The 16,364-nt window shown below is 41.6% G+C and overlaps 1 protein-coding gene across 1 annotated transcript; it reads left to right on the top strand.

Annotated features, from left to right (window-relative positions):
- Positions 1–8,342: 8,342 nt before the first annotated feature.
- On the top strand, positions 8,343–11,092 carry dlx3b (distal-less homeobox 3b). The gene is made up of 3 exons (XM_020648172.3): positions 8,343–8,861; positions 9,715–9,899; positions 10,204–11,092. Exons 1-3 carry the CDS (start codon positions 8,519–8,521, stop codon positions 10,516–10,518), a joined length of 843 nt encoding a protein of 280 aa, XP_020503828.1. The 5' UTR covers positions 8,343–8,518; the 3' UTR covers positions 10,519–11,092.
- Positions 11,093–16,364: the final 5,272 nt, after the last annotated feature.

Raw genomic sequence — 16,364 nt, 5'->3', positions numbered from 1 at the left:
ATGACAACTCTCTACAGTACACTGTGTTAACAAGCCCACCTAATAACTAGGTGGATGTCTTACACAAGACTTTTCTGTGATTTTCCTCCCTACAAAAGATTTCCAGTCAAAGGCACTTTGGTGTATTTGTTCAGGGCTTTTGAAAATAGCAAACACCTACAGTAAAGTTTGAGGAACTTTGTCTCTGTCTCGATGTTGTAACAAGTGAAACCACTGGAATGTAGTATTTTTCATTTGTGTTCTAGTTAATTTTTATACGATTCAAGGCTTTTTATTTGAAACACACCTTTGACCTTTTTAAAAAAATTCTGAATGACCGCATTCTTCATACAAAGCAAAGCGGGGGGGTGGCAAACTTTGCCACAAATGCGTTTTTATTGTGTCGAGTGATTCAGCAGAGATAATGAGGGAGCAGCTTCATCTTTTCCTCTGTGATATTCTGTCTGAGCTTAAACAAACATGCTAGGATCCGGGTGGAGCTTCCTGACTCGTATCCTGGGAGAGGGCATCTCAACCGGGCAGACTCAAGGAGAATGCAGCCGTTACCAAGGTTACATATTCACTCTGTGGTGATAAGAGGCACAAAAGATTGTAACAAAGGGGTGAAGGGTCATGATGAAGTGAGGGGTAGTGTGGACATGGTAGGCTAAGACATTTGTAAATAGAGTTTAATCAAGTTTTTAAATGATTATTTTTCCATTGCAGATAGATCTAAAATGTAGGCAGATAAAAGTGTACGCTCTATACTAACCTGCATTCTCTTGGCTTGTGGCCCACTCAGAGAAGGGCCCCTTGTGAATCTGAAAGTTTGAGTGGAGTGCGAACAAAGAGGTAGTAATCAAAGAAGTCTCCCTCCCTCTTTTGATCACTCTCTGAACAGCTGTTTCCACAGGCCGCTCTTACTCATCCACTCTTGGCAAAGTGCAGCCTGAGAATAGTGGCATGCTTTTCAATGAGGCTGGGGGTTGCCAAGGCGGGGGACACTTGTAAGCATGCCTCTGTGCAAAGGCTGGGGTCGGTGCCAGCTAAGGGGAAAAGATGGAGAGGACTAGCAGGAGAAGACTGACTGAGTGATGAAGGAAGAAGACATCAAGGGAGGACAAGATGTCATTTTTTTTACCTACACTGTACATGTAACAGGGTGCAATTGAAGGAGAAAAGGATAAATGGACTTGAGCTTATATAGCGCTTTGAGTAGTCGGAACACTAGAAAAGCACTATTTAAGCTCAAGTTTTTTACACCACATGTCACACCTACACACTCACACACTGATGGTAGTATCATCCATCAGAAGTAACAAATCCATTCATACACCAACACTGAAGCAGCAGGAGCAATTCAGGGTTAAGTGTCTTGCCCAAGGACACTGCTCAGCTGGGGATTGAACCCTCACCCTTCCGGTTGAGAGGTAGCAACTCTACCAACTGAGCCACAGGATGTGTGGTAATGGCTGCGCGTGACTTCACAAAGACAAGTGTCATTACCGCTCCATTAGAAACAGCAGATGGTCGACAGCACTGACCCTCGCTATGTGTCTGCTCACAGGAGGAAGCTGTCCTGCAGGGCAGCAGTTAGCTTCAGAAGGTGTTTAGGATATGTTTATGTTCATATGTGTGTGTTTTTGTGTATTGCTCTTCTGTGTGTGTGTGTTTAGGGAAAAGGGCATGCCCTCTAACATCTGGCCACATGTGTCTTCCATTAGCTTTTTTGACTCCTTTGGCAGCTGTGTTGCACCACTGGGAACACATTAGCCAGGCCTTACCTGATCTCTTTCCTCTGATCGCCTTCAGTGAAAAACACACACGCACATCATCTCTGCACAGTGAGCTTTCCTGGTGTGAGAACAGTGAGGCCTCCAATCCATATTTCCTTGCCAATTTACAGCACCACTGGGAGCCTGGAACAATCATTTGTTCCAGAGAAATCCCAGATCAAGTCCAGTATTTTTAGTTTTAAAGGGATGGGAGCCTGGAGCGGTTGGAGCCAGTTTCACTGGTTTCACTTTGTTAAGTCAGAGTTTGGAGAATGCATTCTGCAGATCACACAGATATCTGGAAACATATGGAGGAAATACTTAACAAGAGTTTACTCATCAAAGAGGAGCTAAAGTAGAAAGCATCAGGTGATTTGTCTGTCTGCAAACACAAACTACACTACATCACACAGATGGTTCAAAGCCCTCAACTCAATGCTATTTTCTCTTTTTTTTTAATCTCTAATCAGGACCGGAGAAGGAGGTAGAGAGAGAGAGTTAATGGTTATTAGACTTTGAGCTCACCCACTTCATGAGGGCGCCCTGACTCTCCCAGTGAGGCCGACTCCTCAATCAGATCAGCACAAACTGGTCAGTCGTGCTTCATTATCGCGAGGAGGTCCATGCTGCTGCCTTGAAGTTTTCAAAGGGAGATGAAATTGCGTTGATGGTTGCGGGGGCGTATAGGAAGCAATGTGTTTGTGTGTAACCGCCCCCCTTCATAATTAAGACTCTAAACATCCTTTGCAGAGTAGGTGGATGCATGCAGGATTTTGTGCTGTACTGAGTGAAGATGAGGATCTCCCTTCTATAGAAGAAGTAACACAAATGTTTGTTTTCCCTTAAAGGTGTTGTGTAAGCTGTGTTAATAACCCATGCAGCAACTTAAATCATATATCCATATCACTTATTGGTGTGTTTACTAAATGTGTGTTTCTTCTTGTTCCCCATTTTGGCCAACAGGTTGGTTTTTCTGCAGCTAGAGGTAACCATATTTTGAGGAGGGGTACGGAACTGGAGAGAAAGCGAAGGGTTTGCTATCGAAGCTAAGCAGCTAGCTTTTAGCCAGAATGAGATACTATTTGGGGTTTCTGACCCAAGTTGTTTATTTACACACTTTAAAAACCAAAAGAGCTGGGGCACTGGTGGTGCAATGTGTGGAGGCTTTGGTCTTCTAGGTGGAAGGGTTCGAATCCCACCTGTGGCTCCCTTTCCCGCATGTCATTCCCCACACTCTCTCCCTGATTTCCGTCTTTGTCCACTGTCCTATCTCTCCATTATGGGTACAGGAAGCTCAAAAATAAATCTTTAAAAGAATAATAAAAAGAATAAAAAATAAAAAACCAGCAAGCTTCTGGAATGAATGGAGATGAAAATTATTGTATGTACAAGGTCGTACACATGTTCATTTCTACTGTAGATTTGACATTGTATAGGGCCTAATTGAGATTGATTCTGTTTTGGACGATAAGGCAAATCAGGTTGAATTTGTCTGAAGTTTTCAACAGAGGGTACAATACTTGCCTTGAGGGCTTCATCATAGCCTGCACAATCTGGAATGCAGAAGCTGGCATTTCAGAATTTAAATACCAGAGAAAATCTGCAAAGAAAAGCACAGAAAGAACCACATCTTGTATTTAAAGTGTAACTTTTTTTTTTAGCACAAACATCTATTTTCCTTTAATCAAGGTCCTGAGAAAATGACCAGACTAGTTTGTGTGTGATTCCCTCTTGTGCGTCATTTCTGCTGTGCTCTTTTTGGCCTTAAGGGGCTCCCGTAATCACTCTGATGACTCTCAGGGAGATTTGAGAAGTTGAAAATGGGAAGTAAATTACTTCTCGGAGGGAAATGGCTTCATTTGTAATGTATAGTACAAAAGGGAGATTTTTTTTTTTTTCTTACCTCAAGAGCGATCAGAGCAGACTGAGATTCTGTAGTAATTACTGGTTTCTGTGCGCGAGGCCCAAGCTTTTGTCCTGTGCTGGAACCAGGCCAGCTGCTCCACTTTTACACACTGCATTACAGAAGCACAAAAAGCTGTCTCGTGTTTCTGTGTTGTGAGGGTTTGATTGGTGGTGTACAGAGAGCTCATCTGACCCGGCACAAGATGGATTTTCACACAAAGATATAAATCACATCTTCTATAGCATAAAAAAAAAACTTGAATGAGGCCCTAAGACTGATGTCATTTACATGTTTAAATCTTACAGACAATAATCTACATCTGACTCTGAACCACATTTCCTCTAAGTATAAGTATATATATAAATATAAATATATATGTTTATATTCTCCATCAAACTCAATGAGTTAATTGCTTATCTTTTATTTTCATACAGTTTTACCTTTTGGTGTGTGTATACATTAGGGTGAGCTTTTCTTTAACTCACCACCATACTGAAATCTGAGATGTTAGCACCATCTACTGGATGTTTTGTGATACTACAATTTAATAACAACGTCACTTTGAAACTGCAAAGGGAAACAAGCGACTAATGTGTGTGTGTGTGTGTGTGTGTGTGAGATCTACTCATACAAAGGCAACATTTCTATATAGTCTGATTAATGCAAATCTCATGTGTACAGCAGAGGCGTGTGTGTATGTGTCATGTCTGTGTGTTTCTTCTGCCATTTTACAGCAGTTTAAAGAACAAGGCTTGACGACTTGATGTACAAGAAAATGAAAATGTACATCTTAAGACATGCACTGTCTCTCAGACATGCTTGGATATACTGAAGCCTACTGACTGACTGTCTGGATGCAAGTGGTCCAGTATGTACTTCAGATAACACACACTTATGGAGGAAAAGATGTTTAAAAGCTTCCTTGACTAAAAAACCTTTTTCCTCTAAATGTCACATCGAATATAGTCAAATGTTGGCAGTCAAAGTGGAGCATCATGTAACACAAATACTGACTAGTTTTAAAGTTTGTAAAGGACGGAATGAGTCTAGTTGGCAGGTGTGGTCAGTGGTGTGCAGGTATACCGAGTATATCTAGCCTACTTATTTTTCAGTCTCCCACTCTCTATACCCACTTCTAAATCTCCTCTGATTCACACTATTGATTGGCATGATGCATGCTGCAATGTTTAGGATGGTGAAGGGATGACCCTCCCTACTCTGTCTCTCATTGGCTTGTACGCACTGACTAAATATGCAACAGAAGTCTTAAATGTAACTTTTCATAACAGAGGCCGTTTCTTCTCTGCCTGACGGTTCACTTAAAGATAAAAAAAACATTTAGGGGGAAAATTAAGAGTATAACTTCTCAAGGCACCACTACACTACTGTATGTTCACAAACTAATGATACTTTTTTATTGGATAAAACTTTCTGCTGCAGAAGCCCAAATGTACGGTGGCCAGTAGGGGTCAAACGCTCAGCAACTGATGAAACGACACACATTTAGAAAAACGTGCAGCATATATAGAAACACTGCACTTTCAAAAGCAAATGCAAACTACCACAACGAATGCAAAGGCTGAAACGCTCTGCAAAGACAAAAACGCGCTGCAAATAGGCAAAACAACTGCATAAGCATCAAATGTGCTGCAAGTACAGAAATGAAACTTAAGTCAAAACACACACAACCAGAAAACAACAGCAAACACAGAAACGCTGCAAGTTCAGCCTTAAATGGAAGTGCTCCAGGCCTGTAGGGGTGCTGTGGTTTATTTACGTGAGAGAGTAATACAGACAGCTAGGAACAGAAAGTTATGTTTAGATAGAGAAGTTGTATCGTTGAAAGACACAGGATAACTTCAATGTTACTGAAATGTGGAGATTAAAGCGAGTCTGACCAGGATTTTGACATCAGGGATGAGAACCGAGTGTGGGTCTGTGGCTGCAGCCCCGGGATGCCTGGAGCTAGTGCTAGCTCTGGGGCTATGAGCTCCAGCTCCAACTCATCCCTCTGCGTTTTACCAGCCTGACACTTCATGCTTTCGCCATCCCCGGAGTCCGTGTTGAACTCGCTTCATCTCTTTGCTACAGTTTAACATTCTCCCTGTCATCAAACACTGACACTTCACCCACGGAGAGCCCTCTGCCCCGGGCCTGACAAGTTCAAAATCCTGGCAGACGGAAGTCCCGTAGCCTACTCAAGCCGGGCAACGGTGCCGGTAGCCGGGCAGCCAACTTAGCAAAACTACCGCTCAACGAGACCTCATTTCTCAAACTTGTGTTTTTCCCCCCTACATGTTATAAAGTCGTGTTTGCCTACGATAGAAAGTGGGGCATAGCCTTAGCGAACTGCTTATGCAGTTGTTTTGCCTATTTGCAGCGCGTTTTTTTCTTTTGTACCGTGTTTCAGCCTTTGCATTTGTTGTGGTAGTTTGCATTTGCTTTTGAATGTGCAGCATTTCTATATATGCTGCACGTTTTTCTATATGTATGTCATTTCATCAGTTGCTGAGCGTTTGACCCCTACCGGCCACCGTACAAATGTGTTCAGCCCACAACAAATGGCTCAAATAGTCTTAAACCATTGTACAAGATCTTAATCAACATTTAATGTATTTGTATATTAAAGGTGTTATCATTCTAAAGACAGGTGCGATGTTACAGTATATAATTCACTCTCTCTGTATTGTCTCATGTTAAAACTGAACTATTCAGCAGATCTTTATGAGTGTACAGCTGTAAGGCGATGAAAGGAAACTTCTTCAGCTTCAGAGATCATATGACCTGAAAGGTCCTGGGTTACTTTTAGAATCCGAAATGCTAACAAAGCAAGAACAACTTGTGCAAACACTCTTGTTTAAGTTTAAGATTATGTGCATTTAAAATTTTGATTTGCAGTTACAGTAAGTGAAATATATATTGACCAAAGACTTTACTTTAGTTAATCTCAACAGTAACAGTTTGTGTTGAGGAAAGGTCAAAGGTATTATCTTCTTTATTTGTTCTTATACATTTTGTGTTTTGCTTTAGGTAAATGTCCCCTGTAGAGTGCACAGTTCAGAAAGACAACACAGATTTACAGCTGATGCACTACTCATTGTGTTCGTGGATGCATTGATTTGGTTTTCCTCGTGTGATTTGTTAGCCTACTGAAAGTTTTTATTTAGGCTACCGGATATGCAAAACAGCAGAAGGGGCAAAATGAGCCTGAGATGCAAAACACGATAAAAGTCTGCGTTTTCATAATTCTTTGAATACTTTTGTATAAGTTGAAAAATATTGAAAATAAAAATTAAATAAAAAACAAAAAAGAAGCAGAGAACTGTATTTGTTGGCATTGAAAATTAATTAAAACAAGATTATTTATACATTATAACATAAGCAAAACACTTTGCGATTGATGATATTTGTCTCTTTGGCCTTGCCATACGAATCCGACCAGCGGCTTCTTCCCATAGACTATAACTCCCCGCAAGTCTTTCTCACAGTCCCCACTCTCTCTTCCCAATTTCTGACTCTTTCCACTGTCCTGTCTCTGTATTGCAGAGACAAACCAAAAGAGGGCGCTATCTGCTCAGTCACAATGATCCACACAGCCTTCATGTAATACCACCAGAGGTTTCACTACAGAAGCTTGAGCTTTTGATCTAAGAGAAATGTTAGTTCAACAATATAATGCATTAACTCCAGTCAGATAACACAGCCTGACACTCATTCATCTGTGTGAAGCTGCATTTATCTGATCAGCAAGCAGAAAACTAGAGTTCCACATGTGGGTGAAAACAGCAGGGGGCGCTGTTCACCGTGTTTTTATACGACATTGCTCGAACAGCAGAAAAAATTTTGAGTGAAGAGGCTCCCAGTTCAAATGACAAGAGATGCAATATTTTCTCCTATTGACAACTAAATATTCAAAAAACATCAAGTAATATGGATTCAAAAACAGTTTTGGCTTCCACTCTGTCTGCAGTTATGGTTTTTATTCATTATTATATCTAACAGTGTTATTCGAATTAACATGTGTGTGTGTGTGCGTGTGTGTGTGTGTGCGTGTGTGCGTGTGTGTGCGTGTGTGCGGGTGTGTGTGTGCGTGTGTGCGTGTGTGCGTGTGTGTGGAGGAATTCTCCCTCAGGCGATATCAGTTGGTCGGGTCTTTTACCTATCTGTTCTATCTCTTTCACGTAAAGTTAACTGTGCGCCAACACCTTTGAATGACAATGGGGGGGGGGGGGGGGGGGGGGGTCAGTGGGAGTCCGGCTGGCGGCCTTTCAATAGCCTGAATACAGTGTGATCTCTAAGCACTGTTAAGAAAACATTGCATACACACATGTAAGGTCGGGGGACTGCTTCAATAAGCTTCATGTTGCTTTTGTGTTCAAACATAACTGTGTTGGTGCCAGTGTGGAGAAGACGCAGAGACGCTGAGACCACCAGTGGTTTACAGACCGACAGTCCAGCAGTGAACAGGTAAATGTAGTGAACAGGTAAATGCAAATCTATAGGGAAACGCACAAAACGCCAGGGCAGTGAGGTATGCGTGCATGGCGCTCTTGGCTACAGGCTGGGTTATACCACGATTTTGCCTGGAGCGCAAGAAGGGGGGGGGGGGGGGGGCTGCGCAGCCAATGAGAAAGCAGCATCCAGCCCATTCTGTCTATAACTCTGTGTGACAGGGGCTGAGCGATGCCACAACCAATTTTCTGCAGCACGGAGAGTTTCAGTGGACTATCAACTCTTCGAAAGTCGTGCGTCTTAACGCACACAAACCAGTTTCTTTGGCGCATTTTCTGCTTTTACGCACCAGAAAAAGAATAATCCCGAGTGGATTTTGTTTTAATTTTGGAGGGCTGCTTTCATCATGAGCAGCGGACAGACATATGAGAAGAAGATTGCATGTATTTTGACCGACCTACCAGGATCTATGAGTTGCCACCCGAACTCCAAGGACTCGCCAACTCTACCGGAGTCCTCGGTGACGGACATGGGCTACTACAGCGGACAGGCGGCGCACGGGCAGCACGAGTACTATCAGAGTCAGGCGTACGGACAGTCCATGAACTCTTACCATCACCAGTTTAACCTGAACGGAATGGGAACCGCTGGAGCGTACGCCACCAAATCTGAATATCCGTACACAAACAGCTATAGACAGTTCGGACATTACAACAGAGATCACCTGCAGGCCTCCCCTCCCACCTCAGGTAAATGTTTGGATCATCACCTTTAATTTACTTTTTTTTTCTACGTGTGATTAGTGCCCTGTGTACATTAAGTAAAACACAGATAGTCCTATAGAGAGCCCGTATGAGGTTAACAATCATGATATTTTCGTTATATAGAGTTTTTAAAGAAATACAAGGAAATATATGGAAATGTTTTGAGACATTACATGTGCTGAATGAAATGCTAACTGAAGTCAAACTAAACGCATCGCAGGCTACACATTGTAAGTCTCCCAAAATGTGACCCTAAAGGACCAGGGTAATCCTCACGCGCCATCTTACACACATGTATTTATTTATTCGCAGATGAAGAAAACACATATCCCCGACATTGTCTTAGTGGCTGTTGTGTTGACTGGTGTTAATGTCGAGCTTTTACAGCCCGCCTGGGAAGGAGCCAGCCATTAACAGCTGGTCATAAAACAATGATGCTTTGATTAAAGCTAATAATATTCGCTCGATCAGTTTTAACATGTTGCCACTGGCCTGCCAAACAGGAACTTTGACAACATAAAATAATCCTAAATGACTATTTGAGCTTTGATTTCAGCTTTGAGACTTAAGTGTTTTTGAAATAAGAAAGCATCTTGTGTTGTTTTTTTTAAGAAGTTAAGAAGTTGTTTCATCACAATATTATGACAACAATGTTTTTAATTATTCACCTTTTATGTATTTTTGAAGAGGACAGAATCTCCATAAATCATCTTATTCTATATTGTGTTGCAGTCGCGTCATTTAATTTTCTTATTCTCTAATCCTTTAAGTTAACTGCTTCAGTTTTTATTAACATTAACATTAACAAATACTCTGTTGTGATTTTTTTTTTTTTTAGTGAAAGAAGAGCCAGAGCCAGAAGTCCGCATGGTGAATGGAAAACCGAAAAAGATTCGCAAGCCGAGGACGATCTACTCCAGCTACCAGCTCGCTGCTCTGCAGAGACGCTTCCAGAAGGCGCAGTACCTCGCGCTGCCCGAGAGAGCGGAGCTCGCGGCGCAGCTCGGCCTCACCCAGACACAGGTGAGCCTCACGAGCCGGTTTAACATATAATAATAACTAATTGATAGAAACTGGGGAGTCCTGTGATTTTAAGTCTTCCAAATATGGGCATCAATTAGCACTGTAATTATTCTTCCGGCTGAAATTACGCAGGACTGACACTGGATTACTTAACTCTCTTTTTCATTGACTTTATGAAATCAATTAAATGACGTATTTTCTTAGTTCAATATCTTTTTTTTATTTTTTTCTACGTGTTAAATATTAAATATGACTTCACGTTTAATTTTTGATTTCACAATAATGACCACATTCATCCTCTCAGGTGAAGATCTGGTTCCAGAACCGGAGATCTAAGTTCAAGAAACTGTACAAAAACGGCGAGGTCCCTCTGGAGCACAGTCCCAACGCCAGCGACTCCATGGCCTGCAACTCCCCCCCGTCCCCCGCAGTGTGGGAGAACAGCAACCAGCAGAACACCCCGATCAGCAGACCTCAGGTCCCGCAGCCTGCGCACAGCTCGTCGCCGCCTTACCTGGAGGATTATAACAACCACTGGTACCAGCAGGGATCCCATCTACAGCACCCGGGCACCGTGCACCACCCGGTCCCACAGCAGAGTGTAGGAGCTGTTTATTAACTCTGACTCCCAAACAGATTCATCTCCTCATTCAAACGAGGTCTCTCCACAAAGACTCTGCAGAGCGAAGGTTACCTCGACCTGGAGCAGGCCCGAAGTGGAACATTGCGCCCGCTTTTTGGATGAGCAACAGAACTCGGTTTCCATTCAAAAGCACATGAGGGATTTCCAATCACTTGTGGCAGCATATTTAACGGAAATCTGGCGTGGTTTTTAAATTATTTATCGCTTCTGTTGTATTTCCTTAACTCTTTTTGTAAATGAATATGCAAAGGTTTTTTTTTTAACAAGTAGCATAATCACAAAGCGAATATTGAAAAAAGAAACTGTGCAGTTGATCCATGCTACACTTAAATCATGCATAAAGAGCGCGTCAGCAACACTCAGGTCATATTTATATGGATTTGTACAAACCGTCGAAGGCTGTAAATATGTGTTTATATGCAGAACCACTATGATCATTTTTTGTTTGAAACGGAACGACTGCACTTTGGTGCTTCCAAAATCATTTTCATCTTCATGTAATTAGTCCACTTGTTGCATTATTGTCTATTGAATAAAGGTGTTACTTGCAGGTTGTGTGTCTAGCCCCTTTATCAACTCTTTATAAACTGGATTAAGTTCACTGTTTTTGGAGATGCAGGACAAAATGTGCAGATAAATAAATTAAAGTTTATATGAAGGCTAAGCCCCTTTCTCTTAAACGTTTTGAACATTGCAGGATTTATTTTCGGTATGCAAGAAAAAACTTAGCCAATGTTGAAAATATATTTTGCCCACAGGTTGAACTGAAAACAGCGTAATTTGAATATTTTACAGAAAACACACCTCTCGTTTATAATAAATATTGAATTATAATTCGCACATCTTTAGGTCTAACACTGAGTACGTGATCTTAGTTTTACATTGTTAGTTCAGATATTAAAAATAATGATAAATGCTGAGGTTGAGCCTGTTTTCAAGAAACTAAGCTGTTAAACGATCTGCAACATATTCTTAATATATATATTAATATATCTCCATTATCCACAAGTTTGAAATCGTTATTTATGATAATAACCGAGACAATAAAGGAACCCTCTTCAGTCTCTGTTTGGAGAAGTGACTCCTCTCTGATGGTGCCGCGGGCTGCGTGCAAAGCGCGACGTAGGAGGCAACACAGCATCAGACATGTTGGAGTCACTCGGTTTTATTACTATTCTGCTGCCAGATAAGAGAGAAGTAAGCGCACTACACTCTCTCACACAACACACACACACACACATATAAAAGAGGGCGGGGGATGAAGGGGGGGGGTGCAGTCTGTTGCCGTGGGGGCTCTCGTGCACGCGCACATTCACATGCGCAGCAGGATATATGGAAACTCTGCCAAATATTGAAGGTATAAAAAAACACAAGCTCTTTGTACTTTTCCAGTGTTTCAGTGCAAATTTCACTCCATTGCATTTGGAAAAGTAGTTCTCCTAAATAAATGCGCAGAGGCTGCATTTATTTACGCGTTTATATGTTTGTATTTATACATTTTTAACAGGAAATGTTTCACACATTTACATATTTTCCTTCGCTGTAGTATAACGGTGCTCCCAGGTGATGAAACAGCTTAATGAGAGCGTATGTGACACGTGTGAGACCTGGGGAATAAACAGCCTTATCAATTAGCGGAGAGGTGCTGCATAAACATGACAACTGCTCCGATAATGACTGTTATGACAGCGACAATGAGACAGGCAGGAACAAAACAACAACCTCCCTGTTCTGCGTGTTCACAGCTAATAACGACTGACAGCGTGAATTCAACTTATTAAATATTCTGCACAAAATGTACATGATGGAGAAAAGCGCTAATGGCGATACCCTCCACATGGACCACCAAGGCGTAATTACGCACGGAGAGAAAATGTAGCCATGTCCGCCTCAGCGCTTTCATAATGCTTTGTTGTCATAGCACTGGTATGCGTTCAGGACAAGAGGTGATATACTGCCCCATACTTTACTGCAACTTTTGTCTTTTTTTAACAATCGTTTAACGACATTACAGCCTCATGTTTACATCACACACTCCCACGGAGTACCTTAGATGTCTGTTCAGGACGATACTTAAACGTGTTTTGGCTTCTATGGCGGTAAAAATGTGTTGGAACAATATGCGGGGATATCACTGGATTTTACATTTTTTCATAAATTAATAAATTACTTTTTTTTCAAACCAAATTTTCCTTTTCAGTTAATAAAGATCATTTTAAATTACACATGTACGCCGTTATTGGAAAGCATTCTCTTTCAGCTACAGCCACGCTTTTTTATATTGTATTATTATTATTACATTTTTTTATTATTATTATTATTCAATACATCACCATAAAAGCTTCAAAATCTGGAAAAGCTTTCAACGTTTTATTTAAATGATAACATTGACTAATGTGTATTTCTACAGTTGGACTTCTGGATTAGCCATATTGTCTGGGCTGACAGTTTAAATATTTTTTTTATTCCCCATGTAATTACTTTTTTAAATAATATTATTCAACTTTTATTTTGGATGGAAGTGTTTAAGTATTTTATTTAAAAGACCTGCCAAATAAATTATGTTTTTGTTCTCCTCGTCACATTTAACCAAACCGTGACAGTCACATTTTATATATCAGAACTAAATTCTTACACAACTTCAAATATATTAACCAAACTCCACACATATTCTCACTCATTCTCCGTACAAACTCAAATGCCACAGCTTTGAATCCCCCTCCTCCGATGTCTTCCTTTTGCTTTATCCCCCTAAACAGAACTCCAGCTGTCTGCAGCCTCACTCATCGCGTCAGCTCACTGTGCTGATTTGACAAAAGCAGCCAGATTACTATTGCCTTTTAATATCAATGAAATCTCATCAAGTGGACATGTGACCCCCCCTCTGGGGCTCCCTCAGCGTGTGTGGCCCTCAGTCTTGGCTGTCAGGGGGGAAACATTTGTTGCCGAAGACAAATGTGTGATTCTCGCAGGCTGCACTTGTGTCTATGTGTCCATATATGTTGTCTGAAAACATTAACAAGTGTAAGTAGCCATGGAGGTGCAGGTGAACTGTTGAACTTGAATGTGATCCTGCATGGCATGCACCATAAATAGAGACTCTGCCCAGGCCCGCCTGAAGCAGTCAACACGGTAGTGTCGGCACTTGTCTCTGGGGTGGGTTTAGGTGGAGGTCGGGAACTGAAATGCATCTACAGAAAGAACCCCAGCAGCTGTCCAGCTCTCTGTCCGGTCCGGGCCTGTGGGTCGGGCCTTGGCTGCATTAGGATCACTCACTGTCTCCATTTTGAAGTAAACTGGGATGAAATGAAGGGAGAGAGGAATCTTTGACAGCTGCGGACTTCTGAACCCTGTTTGAACTCAGACCAAGGGACTAGGGGCCACAGTAGGCTGTGTGCTGATGCTTCACAGCCAGTCATCACATTAGAATACAGAACCTTTCCCATGGCGAGGGCACAGTGATGAGCTCACCTAAAAACTGAACATACAGTTTATCACTAGACACGGGAATAGAAAAACCCTTTTTTTTTTTTTTTTTTTTTTTTTTTTACTTTTTTCACTCAGGATTTTGATTTGAGTTATTTTACACAACTGACATGAACTTCCTTTGTTTAAATTGTGCACCTTCACTTTTTACAATACATTGTCTGTTTCAAAAATTCTGTGTGCCTTGCTGTCTTACTGATAATATCTTTGTGCGTCTTAATGTGATGCCAAAGAAGGCCAAGCGATGTTGTGTGTGTGCGCGCGCGCGCGCGCGTGTGTGTGTGTGTGTGTGTGTGGGGGGGGGGGGGGGGGTTCTATGTGTGTGCACCTTCAAAGGACAACAAATCGTCAGTATTTGACGTGAATATGACAAATGTTCAAAGTCAATCCAGTTTTTGACCTTATCTCAGTTTTGTTGTTTGTCTCCCATCACTCCCCAAATGAGCATTTCTTCAGATGCATCATTTTCTCTAAGACCAATTTATAAAAAAGGTGTATCTTTTGCTTTAACACATTTTTAATTGCCTGACTGAAGCTTGGGCGTCTAATTATGACACCCAAAGACCGTTAGACCGCGTCGATAGTTGACCACATGGGATAAGATAAAGTTCAGTGTTTTGAAGGTAATGTCAGCGTTTGCATCATTATGCCTCAAACTAGCCTTGATTCAGATGAAACACAACCCTGCATGCCCCCTCATTCTCGCTAACGTTGAAGCTGCTCACAATTACCCGAGATGTCAGATCACTCACGTTAATAACAATAATCACCCCGGAGACCTGCTTTGCCATTTTGCCCAATTCAAAGAAAGCAGGATTTTAATAACACACTATTTTCCCCTCTCACTGCTATCCAGCTATTAAACCCCATCAGACCCCTCGTATCTGATAACTCCACAGCATTGATACAGTCACACTCGCCTTTTTCACTTCGAACCATCTCGCAGGCTTCCGTCCCCTCCTCTTAGCTTGTCTATTACACGAGAAGCCTTTTCACTTTCCCTTCAGTCTGCCTGCATGATAATTGCCCCCCCCCCCCCCCCCCCCCATCTTCTTCGTTTGAAAGCTCCTATAGTCTGTCTGTCCAACTCCACGAGTCATTATTCTAATCTGGAGATGTTAAATTGTCTATAATTTTCTCTGATCCCGTCACTTGCTGCAGCAATTCTCGCCTCTTCTTCTTTCCCAGGGCCCTCGTGCTCAAAAAGGCACATAATGATCAGGAATGAGGAAAAAAGAGGCACGAGGGTGTATATATATGTGTGTGTGTGTGTAAAGAAAGAGATGTTGATGTAACACAATGCTTGTCGTTGTGAGAGACTCAGATCAGCTGGAGGAATGGAAACACGCTTTGTTCTTCAGTGGAAACCTCTGCAGGCTGCAGACCTCCTGAACCTCCTGCACCTTAAGAACCATCTGACCAAGGTAAGACTTGACTGTGTGCATGTGGCCTGATTGTGGAGTGGTGGTCTTAATAGCCAAAAGGTGTTTAGAAGAGGCATGTCATGTTGGAGTGTTTATCGTTTCTAATTAAAAAGAAAGCTCTACCAACCTCATTGGTGAAAGTGCATATTTTAAGTATATCTTCTTTTTTTAGCCTTTAAATCTATTTTTTGTTGCTTGAAATATGCCAGAAGCTTTTGCTTTAGCATGGATACATGACCTCTTGACCCTTAAAAATGAATAATTTTACCAATTTGTATGTTTTTATTATGTTCAATGGTGTTTCTAGTTAATATGGGATGGAATAAAGCTGTAAACTCTGGGGGGTTAAAAATCCACCTCATGACACGACATGAGCTTCATTTGAAGGTTTCTGAGAGGAGGGCGATTCTCCTAATGTCTGCTGTAGCATTGCGTCACTTCAGTTATATTGAGGGTATTTTTTAGATACAGTTAGAAACTATTTGAAATCAAATATCAGGTCCACACCTTACATATAAAGTATTTAACATGTGTACTTATCTATAAGGATTGTAATGTCTAAACACTTCCGGTTAATCAACATGTAAACATTGTTAGTTGATTCTCTAATCCCTGTGTGTTTGTGTCAGACAGTCAACACAGCCGAGTGATGAATCCAAAACTCCGGTGCTGTTCAAAGATCTAAATAACCAATTGTAAGTGTTTAAACAGTGGAAGCGCAATCTGTGGAAGTCAGTCCAATCCTCTATAAATCAGGCGCGGTTTATTGGAGGGAGCAGCAACACTATTTGTCATTTTGTTGTGACAACGGAGAGTTTCTGTTGGAGCACGTGAGGAGGAGGAAAAGTATCTTTGAAATGCTGCCGTGCATGTCATCTCTGCTGCCTTCGCAAGTTATTTATCCACACGGAT

Source organism: Labrus bergylta, chromosome 21, assembly GCF_963930695.1.
Source record: "Labrus bergylta chromosome 21, fLabBer1.1, whole genome shotgun sequence".
Classification (NCBI taxonomy): Eukaryota; Metazoa; Chordata; class Actinopteri; order Labriformes; family Labridae; genus Labrus; species Labrus bergylta.
The sequence above is the reverse complement of the archived record's forward strand: the minus strand, read 5'-3'. Positions and strand labels throughout refer to the sequence as shown.

Coding starts and splice junctions, on each gene's coding strand:
- dlx3b (XM_020648172.3), top strand. CDS start 8,519: ATGAGCAGCGGACAGACATATGAGAAGAAGATTGCATGTATTTTGACC. Junction 8,862..9,714: donor GGCCTCCCCTCCCACCTCAG/GTAAATGTTTGG, acceptor TTTTTTTTTTAG/TGAAAGAAGAGCCAGAGCCA. Junction 9,900..10,203: donor TCGGCCTCACCCAGACACAG/GTGAGCCTCACG, acceptor TCATCCTCTCAG/GTGAAGATCTGGTTCCAGAA.